Source organism: Lepisosteus oculatus, chromosome 7 (genome assembly GCF_040954835.1).
Source record: "Lepisosteus oculatus isolate fLepOcu1 chromosome 7, fLepOcu1.hap2, whole genome shotgun sequence".
Lineage (NCBI taxonomy): Eukaryota > Metazoa > Chordata > Actinopteri > Semionotiformes > Lepisosteidae > Lepisosteus > Lepisosteus oculatus.
In genome coordinates, this window is record NC_090702.1 from 54,762,369 (window position 1) to 54,782,681 (window position 20,313).

A 20,313-nucleotide genomic window follows, 5' to 3' on the forward strand; every position below is an offset into this window, starting at 1 on the left:
TGGGTGTATCTTGTCAATATCCTTGTGGATTTTGATTATTTGTCTTCTGGACACTCATGGTGTTCCCTATTCAAGGCTAAAAGGTTCAGTTCCTTCAACCTGTCCTGGTAGAGGATATTGGGACAGTTGAGTTACGTTTTACAACATAACTCACCAAACTCAAAGCTGCCTTTCAGATATTGCAGAACCTTTTTATGGTATTAGAGAAGAAAAAGAGATCAGGAAGAGACTGGGAACTGTAGGGTGGGTCAGTGTCCAGTGAAGACTGCAGTAAAACAAAGGCTATGTGCAGGAAAAAAAGATTGAAGAAACACAGCAACACACTGCACCACTCTGCTCTCCTCAAGGGAACAAACTGAACACCCTAATAGCTGCTGTTGATTGAAAATTTCATTGGCTACACAGTGCATTGTCTCCTTTACTTACATGAGGTGACTCCTGCCAATGTGTTGCTGAAGCACAAGTAGAGTATGTTAATAATTATTTCAAAATCAAAACAGCAACTTATACTTTGTTATTTAAGAGAGAGCCTTAGCTTTTACAGTTGAATGCTCTTGGCAGCCTCTTTAATTCTACCTGACACTGTTACATGTGCTTGCAATATTTTCAGACCTTTTTTTCTCTTTGCGTTTCGTTAGTGCAAGTACATTTTTCTTTCTAAGAGATGTCATGATCTCATCCTGTAAAACCTCTTTAGAAGCTTGCAACATAATAACTCAGTCCGAGGAAATGGTAGGGCTTGCGTTTTGTTTTGTTGCAGGACACGCAGCACGTAACACTCTGAGCCCTCATGGCAGTATCCTATTGGAGGAAACTGAGAATCAGCAGCCCTGCTGCTAATGAGTTGTGTGTTGTGTCACATCATCGTGCGCCTTAAAGTTTCCTGGTTCAGTATGGTCAAATTAAAAAAACATCAATGGCTACTGAGCTGCAAAGAGACTGTTACTTTGCGGAGGGAGCATCAGAAACATTAGATGGATGTTACTCATCCAGCTCTGCTACAGCTAAGGCTACAGTGCTAAAAGCTAATAAGTCACCTGAGTCGTATTTCAGTTCCTGGAGGAAACCAACTGATCACACGCACCAGGTGAAGAGACTGTTCAGCTTGAAGTCCGGGAAGTCCAGTTTCTTACTCCTTGCTCAAATGAGAAAGTCTGGAAGAAGATCTGACCGAGACGTGGAGTGGGAATTATCATGTCAGAAGACACGGCAAGCAGATTTGTGGATGACAGCGCTTAACAGGAATGAACCAATTCCATTCTGAATCAATGTTCCTATAAGGTTTGTTGCTCACAAACATAATTTACCGAACTCAAGCTGCCTTTCAGATATTGCAGACTTAGTGAAGGTTTTATCTTACATTGTGGCTGATGAAGGAAATGCAGTCATGCTTTGTTAAGCCATGCTATTTATGGAAAACAGTTGCATTGCAAACTTCATTTATAGTGTTTCATCTTTGCTTGCTGTTTCCATGTAATGCAATAAATTCAAAATCCTAATTTGGATAGAACAGCAAACTCTTTCACATTATATAAACCCACTTAATATCTTCTCAGTAAAACTGCTTCGTAGCTCTGTAGTATCAACAGACATATGGTAGCCCTGTCTATTCTAATTAGACATTTTCAAAAAGAAACACCCCATTCGGGCTCAGTTCACATGTGATTGTTATTCTAAGCAAACTAAAATATTTCTCATTCACTGTCAAGATCATATTAATATCGGAGAAAAAACATGTTTTTGAACTCAGTTTAATTACGGAGCCATCTGTTAAATTAAGGAGTCCAGTAAACTTTTATATTAAACACAAACATTTGAAACTGTTAATATCCAACAGATTTCATGTGTTGAGACTAATCTTTGTTTAATGTTGGAATTTGGTTTTAATGATCAATAAGAGCCCAAGACTTTCCTCCTCCCTTCTAGAAAGCAGCCTGACCCACAAGTATAAAACAAAAACTTTTTCTTCTGTACGGGCAGACAAACAATATATTTAAAAAAAGTCAATGCAAAGCAAAAAAACACAAAGGTTATCACTATGCTAACTCATATTGCACCTGATGCAGTTTAACATTGTTTAATTGCTGAAGTTCCAAAACAATCCTGTAAGTCTGCTGTGCAAGATGCTGATCTTTGCTTGACTGAACAAAAAAGAGCTTGACAGAAAAACACACAGAGAGACGTTTCCAACCAGGTTGAGTCAGGTTCTGTCATAAAAATTCAATCCATGCTTTTGCCTTCCTCAGATCTTTTCTCACTGCAAGTAGCCAGCCCTAGAGCTCCTGTCAGCCTGCCTGCTCCCAGTCCTGCACAGCCAGCAGGATCGTCCACACTGGGACATGACTGGGAGCCCAGCACACGGCACCCTCAGGAGATCTGCATGAATGGATATTCTAACACTTACAACAGCAATAAGGAATTTTAATAAATCTGCTACTAGTTTTCAATGAGTTCAGTTAACGCGTTCCCCCATCAAGCTACCTCATTAAACAGGAGTGTCATCTGAATGCTTGTTATTGCTCAGTGTTGTTTTTCTTTCATTACAGAAACAAAGGATGAGGGAGAGTAAAGCCATTCACAGTATTCTTACTGAACTTGCAGATTCCTACTAAAACTGATTTCAAAACCAGTTCAACAAAACGTCCAGACAAGGAAGAGTTAAAGAACTTCGAAAGCCAGAGAAGTCCTCAAGTGAACTCGCCAGGCCGTTTTCAACTGATCCGTCTGTAAACTCTGCATTGTCCCCTGGCTTCAGATCTTTTTTAACTTGAGCAAGTCCAGAACTCCATTGTAAAAGACGGCTTATCTATTTCACGGACACGGGCTGACAGATACCTTGATTTAACACACCCCTGCATTTCCTTTTCAGAATGTACGTTTGGGGTTCTGACCAGAGACAGGAAACTGTCAACACCCCTGTTTTTTAAAGACTTTCCAAAGTAAAAACAACCCTTTTCCTGGTCATCAGGTTCAACCAGGAATTTCTCCGGGCTCGGATGATGTTTCAAAAGAGCAAAAACAACAAAGGAGAAGGACAGAGGGGAAAGCTGCAGTATTTGAAAGTTAAAGGGCTGAATGACCGGATGTTATTCTTCAGAATTCCAAGTGTTTCTTTTTGCTTTGTTTAGCGTTTTCAGAAATCACTATCAGAAATAGTGAGTTATTTTCACGCAGGTAGGAGCAACAACAATTTGAAATGAAGAAAAACAACATGAGGACTGAAGCATGACAAAATGGTTCATAGCCACTGCTCATCTAACTTATCCAGATATAAGATGCAGACTGTATTTTTCCTGGTAAGACTAAATAATTAGTGAGATATATATCTACTTGACAATTGTGCCCAGAGCATTCTGACATGAAGCCCAGTCAGAATGACGGATAAGATGCTTAAAAGTAGTTACACCCCATGAGCAAGACAATGCACTGTATGCAACTGGACGCTTTATTTTTTCTAAGACTTTGAAACCAGTTACGGAAATTCACCCTAACAATTAGGTCATGGTGACAGAAAGGGCGTTTGTTTAGCTTTGCACTTTCCTGTCCTTAATTGATCTGGAGGTATTGTACCACTTTGAGGAGGCGTCTGGAAAAGCACAGCCATTTATAACCACATGTCTGCGCCTGACTCATTGTGCTCATTAACTCATATCGGTGACTGAAAAGAGCCTTCATCGGCTCTCCAGAGACGAAATGACAGGACTTTTCCCAAAATGAAGAAAATGCTAATTTTACACGGCTAGATGCTGTGGGTTAAAGATAAGATAAGATCACTTTATTGGCCACATACAATTTCTTGCATTAGGAATTTGTCTTTTCACACACCCCAGCTTGCTCTCCATGAGACACACAGGCAGGGAGAGAGAAGCTTGGGGTCAGAGCGCAGGGTCAGACATTCATACAGCGCCCCCAGAGCAGCTGGGGTGAAGGGTCTTGCTCAGGGGCCCAACGGAATAGGATTCCTCTGCCGGCCAAGGGATATAAACTGTCAACCTTCCAGCCACAGGCGCAGATCCTGAGCCACAGAGCCACTGCCCCGCCCAAGATAGCAGCTAGGTGAAAGGAGGTGATCAGTCTTGCTGAAATCATTTTAAAAAACCAAACAGCTACCAAAGGCCGTAGATCTCATCTATTCAGCTACAAGGTCGGGTCCACCCAGGGGTCCGAGCGGGAGACTTTGCCAGTGTGAGGCCTGTAGAGGTTCACTCCACGCAGAAAAGCAGAGGGAAGAAAAACAGAAAACTGAGTTAGGCTCCAGGGCTGAAATGTCATGTTTTTTTTTTCTTTCTGCTTTCCAGCATGACATTAACCCCTACTTCCTACTAGTATAAGACTTCTTTGAACATTTGTTCAAACATACATACTGTATACCATGTACGTAGAAAAAGTTATTTTTATATAGGTCTCATCTGTAAGATGAAAAACATATACATAAGTTACTATACTTGAGCTCTTTTCTGAATGAAAGCTACGAGCTTATATTTATATTTAAGTCAAATCTGTTAGCATATGGGCTACATTTCAAATGTCTTTTTTATTTCAACTTTCATGTTAGAATGATTCATGCTAAAACATTTTCTTTTAAATTGCGTGTTTTCTAATGTAAGAAGAAGATTAACAATGTTGTTAATGGTCCATTTTGGGGCCTGACAGCATTAAGAGTACATGCCCTACAGTCCATTGAGTGACTGCAAATTGTGCTCCATCTCCTTATGTTATTCATTTCTGTTCACAGTATCATTCTAAAGCAAAATCACCTGATCTGTCAGTTTCCAAAGTGCCTTCACACGCAACTTCCTCATATCGTTGGCTAAAAATGCACTTTACTTATTCCAACATAGTGCTTGGAAAATAAAAGCTCTTTCAAAGATATGATTTCTGGGCTAAAGAAATGAAAGGTCATATTTTTTGTGGCTGACTGACATTTACAAATGTTGTTGAAGCCGATACACTGGTTTCTTTGAAGAAACGGTTGGATGGGATCCTCAGATCTATTAACCACTAACGACCAAGTGGGCCGAGTGGCCTCCTCTTGCATGGTCCTATGTTGATGCCGCCAGTAATACAGGTTTTCTGAAAACATTTGGTGTTAATATTATATACTAAAAAGTCAGAATATAACAGCAAAGCAAAAGCAAGACCTGACATTAGAAAAGGCATGCATTTGTTTGTTTGTTTTTTTGTTAAAGTCAACAAAATGTTCTGAAACCATCTGTATGCCTGCAGACGCTATACAGTACCATGTGGTATCCTCTTAATGCGTATCTGGCAGTCCGTTCTGTAAAAACCCCAACAGCACTGGATGTTCCTGTGGATGTATAGACCTTTTCTAGGTAAACCGTGTAACCAAGGTCCCTGCTTGTAAGTAAAAAACATTTATGAAGGAACAATTATTTATAATGACCCTTAATTGTAGCTACAAGAAAAAGCTACATTTACTTACTGAAAAGGATTAGAAGATGAAACTGGATAAAATAAAACACGTTTAGATAAAATAACGACTAATTACTAAAATAGTAAACTTACCCAACACTGATTTTTCTGACTTCTTCAACAGCAAATGTTTTTTTTCTTCCATTCCTCACATTTCATGCTCTGACACGCCAGTTTATGTATGTGTTGGGGACGTTTGTTTCAGTACCTCCACCCTTCTTGACCCTTTTCTGTTCGTACTGTATATTGTTCCCGGGCTGCTGCAGTAGCTGCGTGTGCTCTGAGAGATGTCATTGAGTTTCTGTACCAGGAGTGTGGAGTTCAAGCCCAGTGATAAGATGCTGACACTGTTCAAAGCACAAAAGAGCATTACAAATGAGAACACGCTATTAGGCTTGTCTAGCTCATTTGGTAGTTTTCAGCTAATTGATCACTCTGTGGTTTCGTGAGAGAAGCCAGGGTATCAGCTTCAACAACAGGGCTGGGGAGCTTGTTCCAGGCTCCCACAACCCCTTCTGGAGAGAGGTGCCTCCTCTTCTCAGCTTTAAATTCTCTTCCCCTTAGTTGCCATCTGTGTGCCCCAGTTGTTGTTTCACTGTTGATTCTAAAGACGTTCATAGGCTTTTCTCTGTCAGTGTCTTGGAGGACTTTGAAAACGTGGATCAAGTCCTGTTGTGTTCTTCTCTGTTCAAGATTAAAAGAGTTCAGTTCCTTCTCCCTGTCAGTGCAGGACACTCCCTTCAGACCCAGAATGTATCTTGTTGCTCCTCTCTGGAGAGATTCTACAACAGCAATATATTTTTTGTAACACGGCGATTCAATTTCTATACTGTAAATGAGATTTTTACTTGTGCATTGCACAGCTTTAACATAGTGTTCCTTGATTTTGAATTCTACGCTTTTAACTACAGCATATATCCCAACGTTGTTTTTGCCTTTTGAATTTTTCTCCACATTGTATCCAAGATCTCAATTACATGTTGACATGAAGTCTTTTTCATAAGCAGCTTCTACAAGATCGCTGTTTCTTATTTCGTATAAATTATTTTTACTTTTGCTACCTGTATGTAATACCCTCCACTTTTATACATTAAACATTGTTTGCCATGTGTTCGTCTAGTCATGAATTGTATCCCAATGTTTTTCAATTACCTTTGCTTCTACTTCAGGGGTAATACCCTTATTTTTGTATCACCAGAATTGTTCAGACTACTGTATAGACTAGTTTACTAGCTGTACCAGAGTCTAGATCAGTGATATCACATTAAATTAAGAAGAGCAGAGATCCTAATGTGATCCCTGTGGTACACCACTAATTACAGCATTTTCTGCTGGTCTGGTTTTAGAATAAAAGATTCAGCAACTTAAATCCTGTATATGTCCTTGAACAGTATATGACAATGCACATGAAATGTTGTGGGTTAGTTGTGGGTTGACTGAGTTTGCTACCAAGATGTCCTGATTTTGCATGCCTTTTCACATAGCTGGCTGAGACTCTAATGCTCTGGGCTGTGACAAAGCAAAACTCACAGGCTCTGATTAGATCAGCATTGATCACTTATTACAGCAGGTCCTCTGACTCGCACATCAGATAAAAGTCCTCTCATTTTTAGCTCACGTTATTCGGAGCAGATGCCTCTGTACATTAGAAATACAGCAGACAGCTTGGCAATTTTACCAGGAACATTCTGTATTAGAGCAACTATTAAATTGCAAAACCTCAAATGAGGTTTGGCTTTTCTGTTTCTAAGAAGCTAAAGGCGATATGGGTTCTGTGACTAGCTGGCACTAGGGTTACCAATGTGAGGTTTTACCAAGAGCTTAAGTTATGAGCCCTTCCATTGAAAAGAGTTAGATTTATATTTTCCAGGTACAATATAAATAAATGAACAAGAAAGCAAAAAGTACAACTGGGGGGACTAATCCAGTACATTACATTACAATACAGTTTAATATTGATAAGATGCAACAATAAGGCAAATGCCTTCTATAAATAAATGTATTTTTAGATGAAAGGTAACTCAATATAAAGAAAATATTAAAGAATCAAGATGGGAGCTACAAATCATTTGCAGAAAGCTGAAGTGTTACTTACATAAATAATAAAAGCAAGGTTATATTCCAACTATAGAAATAAACTGGACAAGAAAGTACAAAAACGTCCCAGTCCAAACAGTCTAAAACACTGACAGCTGTTTACTGTCCAGCTACAATCATTGGAAATTACTACAGTGTGTGACTGCTTCCATATTTAAACTGCGTCACCTTACTTTGCAAGTATTAAGGACAACAAATGATTTGATACTGAATTTTGACTTGTACTTTTATGAACACCATTCCACTCATATCATTTCTGAGTCTTTTGATAGCCAAAGACCCAGGTTGTCGAAATGCACTTATTGGTGAATTCATTCTGCTCTACCAGTGACAATCTTATTGAAGAGTATTAAGTGTCTGTTCTGAGTATTCCAGTCCCCCCTGGAGGAAACATCAATATGGCTAAACTGGCATGTGTTAGGGTTTGGGTTACACTGCTGGAGGGAGGAGACGTCAAGCCATCTTTTTTCTCCTTCCACAGATGCTTGCCACACTTTTCATAGCTCTGGAAATGGTTTCATTACACCTCCAGTGGGACAACTTGATCTGCTTTCTGTTCCTCTTCCATTGGTGAGCACATGGCACCACAGCAGCCAATGCATCTCCCACTCTTGAGCTGACAGCGGTTCTCAATCACCACATGTCAGACAAACTGGGTGCGCAATCGCTCTCCTCTTTGTTTAGGGATGCTCATGTTTTCATGGTTGCAGAATAAAAATGTATTTCAATGCACTGAACTTGCTAATTGTCACGATCGTAAGTCCCTCCTCTTAAGGGCGCTCCGGCTCTTTCCCGTTTTCGTTGATTTCGTGCACCTGACTCCTATTACAGCCCCTCCCTTTTTAAACCAGACGCTCCTACCACTCCGGGCTCAGCTTTGGAAGATGGACACCTGGAAGCCCGCCTACCAGCGGGTCCAGGAGAGACCCGACGTCCTGCCCACCTGGGTCTGGGCCTTGGAGCGCCTGGCCCTGGCCCTGCACCAGATCCCGCTCCGGTTTTTAACTTTTGTCTTGTCTGTCGTGGATGGATTAGCCGGTTCTGGACTCTTGCTCACCCTGGATTTCTCTTTGGACTCCCTTTGGGCTTGTTCACTTGGACCACACACCCCCCGAGCACCAGTGCACCATTGACACTCCCCCCTGTTGGTCTACCAGCCCAGTTTCTCGTTGTCTCCTCCCCGTGTCTGTTTCACTCCCTTCTGGATTCTGCCGTCTGCACAGGGTCCTGATTAATGCTTCGTGACACTAATGCTTGGTGTGTTAGCCACTGCTTTCTGAAAATACACATATAGAGAGAAAGTTTCTCACTTGTCAGAGATGCTGGTCCAGAGACCTCAGTGAGTTTCCCTTCAAGGTATCGTGACAAAACACTGCTGGGCACCAAGGCATTCAGAAACAAATGGGACGACAGGAACTTTACAACATCCTCCTGGAAAATGCTGTCATCTCATGAACCCCAACAGACGACGACTAAAGAGCTTCTTTGACTGAGGTCTTCAGTCTTGGAAATGGCAAACAAGGTTGGTTCCAGCAGTCATTTCACACGAAGGTCTAAGCAGTAAAACGCAAGGTCACATGCAAGATCACAATAAACAAAAAAAGTGTATTATGCTATATGTGCTGGAAGGCATTAAATGCAAAACAAATGCTATCGGCTGCCATAGGGTACTATTCATAATACAGTGACTATATAGTGTAGTCAGTGCTTGAGTCAAGGCTTGGGAAAAATCAGGCCACTGCTGTTAATGGACATGCTACAACAGTAGGCTGGGCTTTTCCTCCTGGGCCATAATTTCCAAATCAGTGCCTTGGTATGATGTCATATATGAGGTTCCATTAAACCACAGGTGGCCAACTTTGGTAGCTTAATTCCAATCCCTTCCAAATCCGTGTTCAAGCTGATTCTTAATTACTGATGCCATCAACAGGATCTGTGTCAATTAGGCAACTAACGATCAGTCCAGTCCTAACGATATTGGGAGGTTCAAAGGCCTGTAATGGCAGGGAATCCCTTTGTCAAGGTTGAACCTTTCTGGGTCAAACCAAAGTCCTGACTGCTTTGTCATCAACGATACCTTGGCCCTGTTCGCAGGAGTGTTAACCTCAGTTTCCTAGCTAAACTACATTTTGACTCTTTTAATCTGGCCTGCCTATGTTTGCCCCTTAATTCAGCTGAGGATGGAATATTTCACTTCACCTGATGTGTGGTGGAGTAGGTCTGGTCTGAGCTGGTCTGAGCTGGTAGAATCGGCACTTCTCTGGAAGATCAAGTGGGAACTTTCCAATATGTAAAGGGCATTGGGATCTATTGGAATAGAAAGCTTGATGATGATGCACCTTCTCTCCTTCTTGGCTGAAGACGGCATGCTAGAAGAGTCATTGCCCAAGCTGTGATACATTGTCAGATTCAGTCTTTACAACAGCGTTTACTGTCGTTTAAAAAGTGTACTGAATTGTATCAGTGAAGGAATGATACTCTTTACCAAGGAGGGCAGGATCCTCCTGAAACAATATGTATTCTGGAGAGTTATGAAGACAAAAACTGCCATTGAAATCTAGAAATGGCATTTTCTGAAGTTGTATCTGCGACTTCTAAAAGTGTGTAAGAAAATGATTAGACGTGTTTTCTGGAGTATTTTCAAATGTATGTTAAAGAAGAAATTACAATATAAAATTTATGACGAATGGTACAGACTGAGGTCATGATTTAGATAGACGTTAACCTTGGTGTTACGGATTGCTGGTAAGTGACATTAATCATCGTGAAAGAACTGCGTTTGATCACGAAGCTGATCTGCTATTTGCGTGTTCCAGGCTGAATCAAGATTGACAGATAAGCCAGAGGAATAAGACATTCTTTATAAAGTCTATCCCTCTCTTTGAAGTTAAGGAAGGGCAGCATGAACTGTGCCTGGCTTTTCAAGAGGAAACGGAGGGTGTGCAGATTCTTTCAGAAGTGCCTTCTTAAGGAAAACGATTTGATAAATGCAAACTAAACAGGCCAGCAAATGCTCATCGCTCTTTACAACACTGGGCACTTCGGCAGATCAACTTTATTGAAGGCATCAAACACTAACCAGCCCCTTAGCGAAAGAATTTGGAAAGGGGCTGGTGCAGAACACAAACCTTCCCCTGAAAATGATGTAGGAGGACTTTGAACAACCGAAGTCCTCAAAATTAAAAATCGAACGACTCTAAAAAAAAAACACGCATTATTAATATTTGGTGGATAATGTAAATAATACGATGCTTTCCTGAAAGAAAAAAATGATTTTTCTGATTATCATTGTGTCCTCGTTTAGGTTCACCTCCGAACATGAAGTTAAAATGTATCACATATTAATCTTTCGTGTTTTCGTGTGCTTGCTCTTAATAATTCTGCTAAACCTAACACATAATCGTTAGTGTGCAATTTGATCCTCAAACGTGATTGTTCTGGGCCACGGGCCACGTTATAAATTAATGGGTAATTATAGCTTCTAATGAAGAGCTCTTGGGGGTAGTAAGTAGATTTCTGTCGGTCTAAACTGGGGACTCCGGTAATACCCTGTAGGCAGACACGAGCACATACTGTACCTTAGCCACGTTGTGAATTACTGACTAAGGTTAGAAGAGTTCATCACAGGTAATCTCACAGCTCCCTCGAACCGAGCTGCTGTTTGTCGTTAAAACACGGTAAAACCCAATTCACAAATCAAAAATGTGCGGCGTGTTTTCAGATTTCGTGCCGCCTCTTTAGCCTTCCTCGGGTTTCTCCGCTTGTCACAGAGAGGGATAATTTACTGACGTTTCGCCCAACACAAAGCCGCGTTTATGAAGGAAACTCAGCCGTTTCTTCTGGCTCCCGGAGTCGTACTGTAGGTGCATGACGTACCGAGGGCTGACAAGGGGAGTGAAGTATAAGCCTGTTGGGAAGGCACAGTCTCTGACTGACCTGTACAAAAAGGGGGCTGCGCACAAAAGCCACAGACGGAGAAACACCCGAGCGCTTTCTCCAGCTGTCCCGACCCAGGTCATATTGACCTGTACTGAAAAGCCCCGGTGTAATGTAGTCCATGTAAGTCGATGGCGAGAAAACATTTTATCGTACCAGCGACGCGAAGGAGGGATGCAAGCACTCACTTGATTATCGTAGTGGTTCGCTGTGTAATTTTTGGTTGCATTTCTCGTTTCAGTCCTACTCGATCATTTCCTGAAGCCTATCCAAATAAGGCAGGAACCTACTGTCGCAGAATTAGCGTGCTGAACCTATACTGTACATCACTCGAAACAGACATTTTCTTTAAAACAACTTGATGGATTCAGTCAGTTATACAAAGGGCTTCAGAAGGGCGTTCGCTTTATTTATACGCCTGGCTGTCGTATTCTGAGCAGTTTGTCTTTAGGATGCCTTTTAAAAAACGCCGTTTGACAGCCCACGCCAATAGCGTCGTGGAAACTAAACTCCTTGCCGTGGTTGTTTTTGTCTGCTGTTGTACATGGTGCTGTCATTCAGCCGCCTCGACATTGTCGCAATGTTATTAGCGTTGGTTATCGCGCTAATTGCCGCCGTATTGATCAAGGAAGGCGGCCCGAGAAGTGTGCACTTGATCCCGAGCTCGCGGAGATCGGGCTTGACGCGATGAAATCTCTATCCCATCTTAGAGAAGTGCAGTGACGTTATTTGTAGAAGTGCCCAAAAGTCCTTAATGAATAACTTTGCGAGGGGAGAAAGCAAATGTTCCCCCAGCTGTTTCCTGTCGAAAATGTCTGTGTAATGTAGATAAATGTGAGGATTTTCTCTAAATCCGTCTCCTGTTCGCTAAATCTCACTTCACAAAAATCAGATCAGAGCCTGCGCACTGGAACAAAGTCTGAAAATTGAAATGTGACATTGTCTACATCTCATCCTCTTTCTCGCTGGATTTTTTTAATGACTTCAAACAAATTCATTTTGCAGGGCTTCGCAGTTTAGAAACCCGTGGGGATGTCTAACAGACATACAACAGAGTTCTTTCAGTGGCAATTGTGTGATGTCTTCAAGGTAACTTGCTAATTTTATTTTTTCCTTTAAATATTCACCTTCTGCTTTCACTCTGCACTTTGTTGTGTTATTTTAAACCAATCTGTTTAGCCACGTTTTGTGACTGAAAAGGGCTAACTGCCTCTGCTAGGAAAATCGTTAAACCCAAATGAATTGCATCTTATAAGTTTAGCTCTGGGGAAGTATTTTATGATATCTTATTTACATTTTATGTCAGCCTTTAAACATATATTAAAATTTTTAAAAAAACTTTTGATTTACACCGTAATTTTGAAATGTGTTAGTATGTGCCTGTTTCAATATGCATAAATATACTGTACTGTATATGATAACGTTTATGTTATATTTTAATCGATCTGTATATAGCGCCTTTTATTTAATTTTGTATGAATGGGGAGATCTATAAGTGCTCGTTCTTTGCACAAGTCAGCGTTTTTTTTAATGTTTGGAGAAGCATTAACCCTAATTAAAAATCATTCAAGCCGCATGTATTTGAATTTGAATCTTTCAAATCAACTTATGCTGACTCTGCAGAAGTAAAAAAAGAGAGGATAAATAAACTTTTGAGCGAAAAGGGAAACGCTTTTCCTCATTCTGTGGTTACACAAAGCTTGAGAGTGGTTTAAAACTGCAATTTATAACATTATGATGTAGGATCTAGTGCAAATTCTCTTTATTATGTAAATTTGGCCTGCAGCGGGTCGCTGGCTCGGGCGGCTAGGTCTGGCCGCTCTGCAGTTTTCCATCTCATTGTAACTCCAATTTAAGCTCGCAGGAGCTCGGCTCAGCACGCACGTTATGAGCGAGCGGTTTGGTGCTGCTGGCGCCGCCTGTCTTCCAGCTTCCCCGCGTCTCTCTGGTGTTTTCTCCGGTGTGTTGTTTTTTCTTTCGCTGGCGTGTTTCGCCGAGAACACCTGAGGTACCAGAGAGCTCCGGAGAGGGAAGCGGAACGCGACTGGCAGATTCTGTGCAGATTGATGTCCGTGTCGTTAAATTAGCAGGGAACAGCTCAGATGGCCGCGTCTGGCTTTAATGTGCACCTGCTATAGGCTCTATGCTACCGACTCGTAGTTTAGCCTGCTTGGAGCTGATGTGCCCACATGTTAAGGCTAGGTAAGGTGAATGGGAACCTTTTTTTGTTTTGTTTTGTTTTGTTTTACGTTTGCCGAACGATGTCCTGCAGGGTGATTAAGGGAGCTAATTTAAAGGATTTTTGTCACGACTTGCTGACCAAAAGAGATAGGGTCATCATAACCGTATCCCAGAGAGATGCTTCATCTCAGACATGAAATCTCGCCCTCTGGCGTGTCTGAGCAGCCAGCCGTCGAGGAGTAACAGTGGGAATTAAGTCACGTTTTCCCTCGCCCTGGGTGGGTCGCTGCGCCGTCGTCACTCAATTGGTCTTTAACGCGGCCGCGTCATGCGCTACAAGGCACGGTAGTTCGCGTCGCTGGGTCAGTGAGAGGGAATGTGCACTCTGAATGCACATGTGTGGAAAAGAAATGCCTCTCCATGTTTCCTCACTCTAAAAATGACGTATCCCTGTATGTGAACCATGCCGCACCTACAGTATGTGATCTTCAGAATTTTCCGAGTGTAACCAGCGTCTGTCTCTCGTCTGTCTCTGTGTTCAATCGCGTGGTTATTGCACCGACACCACGAATCAAACCACTGACAAGAGAAGCTCAGACTAAATGCCTCTAAAGTTCCTCTCTGCAAAGCGTCTGTCACGTTTTACTTAAAGAGCTATCTTCCTTTCTTGTTGGTTGCAGTTTGAGATGTACACTTTATCCTGTGCCCATATACTCTACTTCATCCTGTGTGTTCTGTGCCTGACTCGGACAGCTGCTGCAGTGCCAGAGACTTTGTGTGGCGCTGAACTTGTGGACACTCTGCAATTTGTGTGCGGAGAGAGAGGCTTTTACTTCAGTAAGTGCGCTTTTTACTTATTTATGGATATAATGCTTTCCTCCTGTCCTAATGGGTTACTTAATAAATAAAAAAAACCACCCATTTGCTCTTTTTTATTTAAGATTGCATAAGTAATAAGACTAACCGTAAGAAACTGTATTAGATATGACTACATCTTTGTTTAGTATTATAAAACATATTTTACAGCTTGTACTGTTCTGAAATTGCATTGTTGTACTTAACAAGGTTAGGCAATTTGAAAAATGCACCAGAAATAGGTTTTCCATTGTAAAAGTAATGTAATGTAGTGTCTTTCATGATGTATCCTGGCATTATCAGGATTTGCTTTCTGATTTGCATTTAACAGCTTTGAAATGATCATCATTTTGAAATGATCTGTGGCGTATTTAGTAGAAACAGGTCTTCAGCAGATGTACAGTATCGCTGGATAAGTGCTATGAACTTTAGTTGCCTGTTGTTTTCCTTCCAGAGTAAACCCAGTGTCAAGGTGAACAATCATTGTTTCAAAAAAGAAAACATACCTACGGGTACATACTCTACACTCAGTCCTGGCCTTTCATTTTCAGCCATTAAAACTGTGTTGTGCAAGACTAATACTTAATGTCCACCATCCTCCTCAATGTCTGCTCAAAGCCGTGTGGCAAGGTGAAGACTATCTCGTTTGCTTTTGTTTCATCCTCCTCCAGTGCTACCACACCCCCTGTAGGCCAGGTCCGTCATTCAAGAACACAAGCGCACTAGGAAGGTCAGGTGGCCATGCAGACCACCAAGCTTTGGTAGTTAGCCGCTGAATCATCCAGTAATTTCCCCCAAGCCTTTTCTTGAAAGAATCCAGGATGCTCATTAGTTTGTTCCATACTCCCACAAACTATATACTGTATGATTGGAAAATGGGTCTAGACTGTCTTCATTGTAACAAGTAATAGGTTTATTCCATGCTGAAAAAAAAGAAGAATGAAAACACAACGTTTCGGCCTTGAAGCCTTCTTCAGGTGTCACACCTGAAGAAGGCTCCATGGCTGAAACGTTGTGTTTTCTTTCTTCTTTTTTTTCAGCACGGAATAAACCTATTACTTGTTCCTTTGCAGCCTACGCCTGCTGACGCAGCTCCCCACCATGTCTTTATTGTAGTTCCTTTGTTGTTGTTTTTTTCTGCCAAATTATTCAAAGCCTCTAGAGAACATAAGACGGTCAACAGACACTTTCTGGAAACAGAACACATGAATGATTATAAATGAGAGGAGGCTCTTCCACACATCCAAGCTGTTTGTTAGTTAGGGGTCCATTGATTTGAAGATCTCATCCAGCTGTTTCTCAAAAGAAGCCTTAACATGCAGTGCATAAGTGAAAATTATTTGCATCTGATTTCTGTATTAATTACTCAGGCTACTCTCTTAGCATGTGGCAGATGATTTGATAAATGCTTTAAAGTTGCAATAACCAGCCAGATATTTGAACCGACATTCAATATGCAATATTCCGGGTTTCAATATCAGGTTAAAAAAGAGATTCTTAGCAGCTGATTACACAAACATTTAGACTTCAATGGTGACATATACAAATGTTTATATTTATACCAAAGCTGCCAGTGCCATCCTATTTTTGAAGGTCTATATTTTTCTGTATTTTAACAAGTTTTTTTCTTGCACTGGATAAGACAATAGGCACAGAAAGGGGTTTTTGGCTGGAGTCTCGCTCATTCTTGGCAATATGGCTGCTTCTGCTTTTCACTGAACCTTAAATACCAAGAAAAACCCTTGACTGAGCCAGACACTGCTGGCGTTTGAGTTGCATGTTCCTGTGTATTTGCCTTGACACAATTCTTTGCAGTTCAGCATTTGATTAGCTTTGGCAGACCCAGAGACAAGAAAAGACCACACAAATGTGGATTTGAAAAGTCTGGTATTATAGCCTCAGGGCATTGATGCCTGCTATCAGATACACGGTTCATCCATTTCAGGTTCCCAGGCATGAAAAAGCCTGTGATTTAAGAGGACTTTAATGTTCACAAGTGAATAAGGCGCATCTTTTAGAACAAAACTGCGTTCTAAAACATACAGTATGAAGAAAGCTGAGCATTTTGGTAGTGCTTGTGAAAATTGTGAGTCTTTTTCCTTTTTTCAGTCAGAGTTTTTACAGAATTAAGTGTAAATTTAACTGAAGCTGTGCAGCCTTTCACTTCAACCTCAGTGACTTCTCAAGAGCCCTATGCAAATCCATGAAGACATCTTCGAAAGTCTGGGTACAAGCGTGTGACAATGGATCAAGAGTCACACCATGGCCCTGTCACTACCCCGGATCTGAGAAGAGGTTTCTTGCAGAATCCCAGTCTGACAACAACAGACACCCCCCAGGATTTCTAGCAACATGCCTCTTAAGGATTTTGAATACCTGAATCAGGTGCCCTCGTAATGTTCTCTGTTCGAGGCTAAGAAGATTTAATTTCTCCAGCCTGTCAGGGTAGGACAGGCAGCCCTGGGATGTGTACTAGATTCCAGAGCTGCAATTTTAGGATTTGTGTAACAGACCAGTAAAGCCTCATTTGTAATACTGTGTACCATTTTGGACAATACAGTATAGAAAAGTTATCGCTGCTCTTGAACCCTACCAGCCAAGTGCAAATATCAGTGTTCACAGTTCAATGCCAAAGGCCTGTCAGCAGCCCAGCTGCCCAGTGCCTTATGGGAGTTCTTGCCACACAACACTCCTTGACATAACTTCCGTTCAAGAGACACAAGTTGAAACTGCAGAATTGAATAGCTGACTGCCAACACACTGAGGGCTTTGACCTGTTAGGCTTTGCTTCCTGTGGAAAGCGCGGCAGCCATGCCTCCTATGAGCAGTCCATCATCGCTGATGCCGTCTCCCTGTCATCAGCGTCATCGATGTTCTGTGACACCGTACGGCTCAGCTGTTTCAGTGAATATAAGCCAGCCTCCACATGGCTGTCTTAGTCTTGCGGATGACAGGCGCTGACTGGGGACATGTAGCCCCAGACAGTGATGGAGAAGAGCTTCTAGAGTTGGCTTCTCAACAGGATATCTCCCTGATGCACAACCCCAGTCTTCCCGATGCACAACCCCAGTCTTCCCGATGCACAATCCCAGTCTTCCCGATGCACAATCCCAGCCAGCCAGGAATATTCCATTCATCAGGACGCGGTTGGAGTTACTCACCTGACCTGTGCTGGATCAGTCTCACCAGACCTGTGCTGGATCAGTTCTTAAGTGGCCACAGTGCCCAATTCTAGATGAGTTTCTGCTTGTGAACATTTGGCTGCCGCTTTCTAGCCATCAACAGCCCAAGGAAGATACACATCTGACTGGCTTAAGAACAGCATCCAGAGTGTATCTGAAGAAGGGGTGTACAGTCCAATCAGCGTTGTGGTGCTCTTGATAAAGCCACTTGCACAGCATGACTCACCACTCTCACCCCTTCTACATCTCATGCCTTGATGCACACAGCACATCACTCCTAAAAGAGTGGAATGTGAAAGATCAGCCAATCTTGATGCGGTCAATCCATCTCATTGAGTCACTTAATGCTGCACATCATATAAAATGGAAGGAAACAGCAGAATAGCTCATTTTCTCTCTATCTAGCTGGATGTGCTGGAGTCTGATTCATGACTTCGAAGTAGCGTGGAGACCTGCACAAAGGCTAACCGTTTACGTTGTGTAAGCACGTGGCTGTCTTTCTGGAAAAGAGTACACACCACACCATGGGAATGAAAGAAAGGAGACGTGTTTCCAACAGTTTAACACGTTTGCAGAAAGCCAAAATCTTTGAACACAAATTGTCTTTCATTTGGTCAAGATTTCTGACTGGTTTCTGTACAAGGCCTAAACAAGTCTGTCTCTACTGAAATATTGACTCAGTGCTGAACACATCCTCTGTTCTAAATCAGACTGGTGATCAAGGGACCGGGAGTCCACCGTTTAAGCTCCCATTGATCGCCACCCATGTTTACTTGTTCTTGTTATCACTTTTGTTTCCTATTTTATTTATCCGTGATACATCCAAGGTTGTGCAGATATGGAAATCATCTGATTCTTCACCCCAGATATTCCCGAATAAAGAGAAAACCAAGGAGATTGGATTTTCCTCATCTAGCTCTGCTGTTGCAGCATTCTAAGCAATTGCAGGCTGTGGTGCATTCACAAATTGCTGAAAAACAAGCATACAGTATATAAGGAATAAGAACTCATGGCCATTGAATTTACAGAAACTGATATTACAAGAATAAACATAACTAGGAGTGGATGATGTGGACAAATAGAAATTTCATTAAAACATTTCTTCAGCAAGACTGAAGCAAGATAGGTCATCCATCATGAACAGAGACAACATTGCCAACATCACAGAAATCACAAAAGCATTGCTCCCTTTTGACGTCACAGAAATGAAGCGAGTCTTGAGTGGCCTACAATATGTAGAGGCAGTGGGCTATGGGCTGGCTACATCTCGCTCAAGTTTGCAAAAATATCTTGGTCCTAGTGTTTGTGTTCATTGCAAAAGTAGTAATCTGTCTGGACACATTTTAGAAGACATGCTTAATGGACAAAGCCATTACCATTCCCAAATCTGGTAAAAACATAACCACAATGACATAGAACTGCTGATGGATTTCACTACTTATTGTGTGTTATATGATTTGTGAGTGCCTAATAACTACAACTCATACTCCCAAAAGTGAGAGCATTCTTTGTGTCAACCAAACTGAATTCTGAAAGGTCATAGCACATGCGGCCAAGGACTTTAACATCTACATTGCAAATGGGTACTATTAAAACATCAAGACAGGCATAGTTATAATAGGCATTACAACCTCCTTCTGCAGAGTATACCATACTGGCCTACTTCTAAAGCTGTCAAAAGTACTTCCAGCCGAGCTTTGTAACCGACAAAGGGAAGGGGGTAAGTGCATGCAGGGCACAGATCAATGGATGTCCACATGGTTCAATGCAGGCCACATCTCTACCGCAAATCAGTTCCTTGTGGCAAAACCCCTACCTTCAACCTGCGGAATTTATACTGTAGCCTACAAGGACAAGAATAGAGCCAGCCTCCACCACTGCAAGCATTAACCCTACAGTGTGGTGAAAAAGTAAGTACAGCCACTTAAGATTTTATAGTTTAAAATATTTAGACATATTTGACCTTCACCCAATAAGTCCTAATAGTAGAGAAAACTAATCTTATTTGACAACACACAAAAATTCTACTTTGTCATTACATATTTTAGAAATCGCCCATTATTCAGTATCTTTGTATGAAAAGAAAGTGCACCCTTGATTTGATCACTTGTGGCACCCCAACAACTTGAATTAAACATTTCCTTTAAGAGTTGATCCTTCTCTCATATTGCCTGGGAGAAGTCCTGATGTTTGAGGGCTCTCTTGTATGCACAACTCTCTTCAGGTCTCTCCACAGCATCACTATGGGGCTTAGGTCTGGACTATGACTTGGCCATTCCAAAATCCCGATTTATATATTTTTGTGCCATTCTGTTGAAGATTTGCTTGTGTTTTTTGGATCATCATCCTGTTGAATGTTCTGCTTTCAGTTCAGCTTCAGCTGTCAGACAGACAAATGGTCTACCATTTTCCTCAAGAACACGCTAATATAGTGTGGAGTTCATGATAGACTCAATGATATTAAAGCATCCAGATCCTGAGACAGCAAAGTAGGTCCCAAACCATCACCCCACCACCATGCTTGATGGTTGATATGAGGCAGTGTTTGGTTTTCTCTAAACATGACGTTTTGCATTATGGCCACATTTTTGCATTTAAGTCCACTTTAAACTCATCTGCTCAGAGCACA

At 41.6% G+C, this 20,313-nt stretch overlaps 1 protein-coding gene and 1 long non-coding RNA gene across 4 annotated transcripts in view; one reads left to right on the forward strand and one right to left on the reverse strand.

Moving 5' to 3' along the window:
* Positions 1–3,744: 3,744 nt before the first annotated feature.
* On the reverse strand, positions 3,745–12,269 carry LOC107077951 (uncharacterized). Its single transcript, XR_011190113.1, has 3 exons — positions 11,655–12,269; positions 9,730–9,837; positions 3,745–5,780 (listed from the first exon to the last, which is right to left on the reverse strand). It is a non-coding gene; the product is annotated as an uncharacterized lncRNA (long non-coding RNA).
* igf1 (insulin-like growth factor 1) overlaps positions 11,343–20,313 on the forward strand; it is a 32,695-nt gene continuing 23,724 nt past the window's right edge. The window contains exons 1-3 of one of the 3 annotated variants that reach the window (XM_015351933.2): positions 11,343–11,589; positions 12,472–12,555; positions 14,328–14,484. In XM_015351933.2, the coding sequence (XP_015207419.1) occupies positions 12,499–12,555; positions 14,328–14,484 (214 nt within the window). In that variant the 5' untranslated portion in view covers positions 11,343–11,589; positions 12,472–12,498. Of the gene's footprint in view, positions 11,590–12,471; positions 12,556–14,026; positions 14,125–14,327; positions 14,485–20,313 lie in introns of those variants that run through there. The other 2 variants (XM_006633061.3, XM_015351935.2) reach the window with 2 other exon arrangements.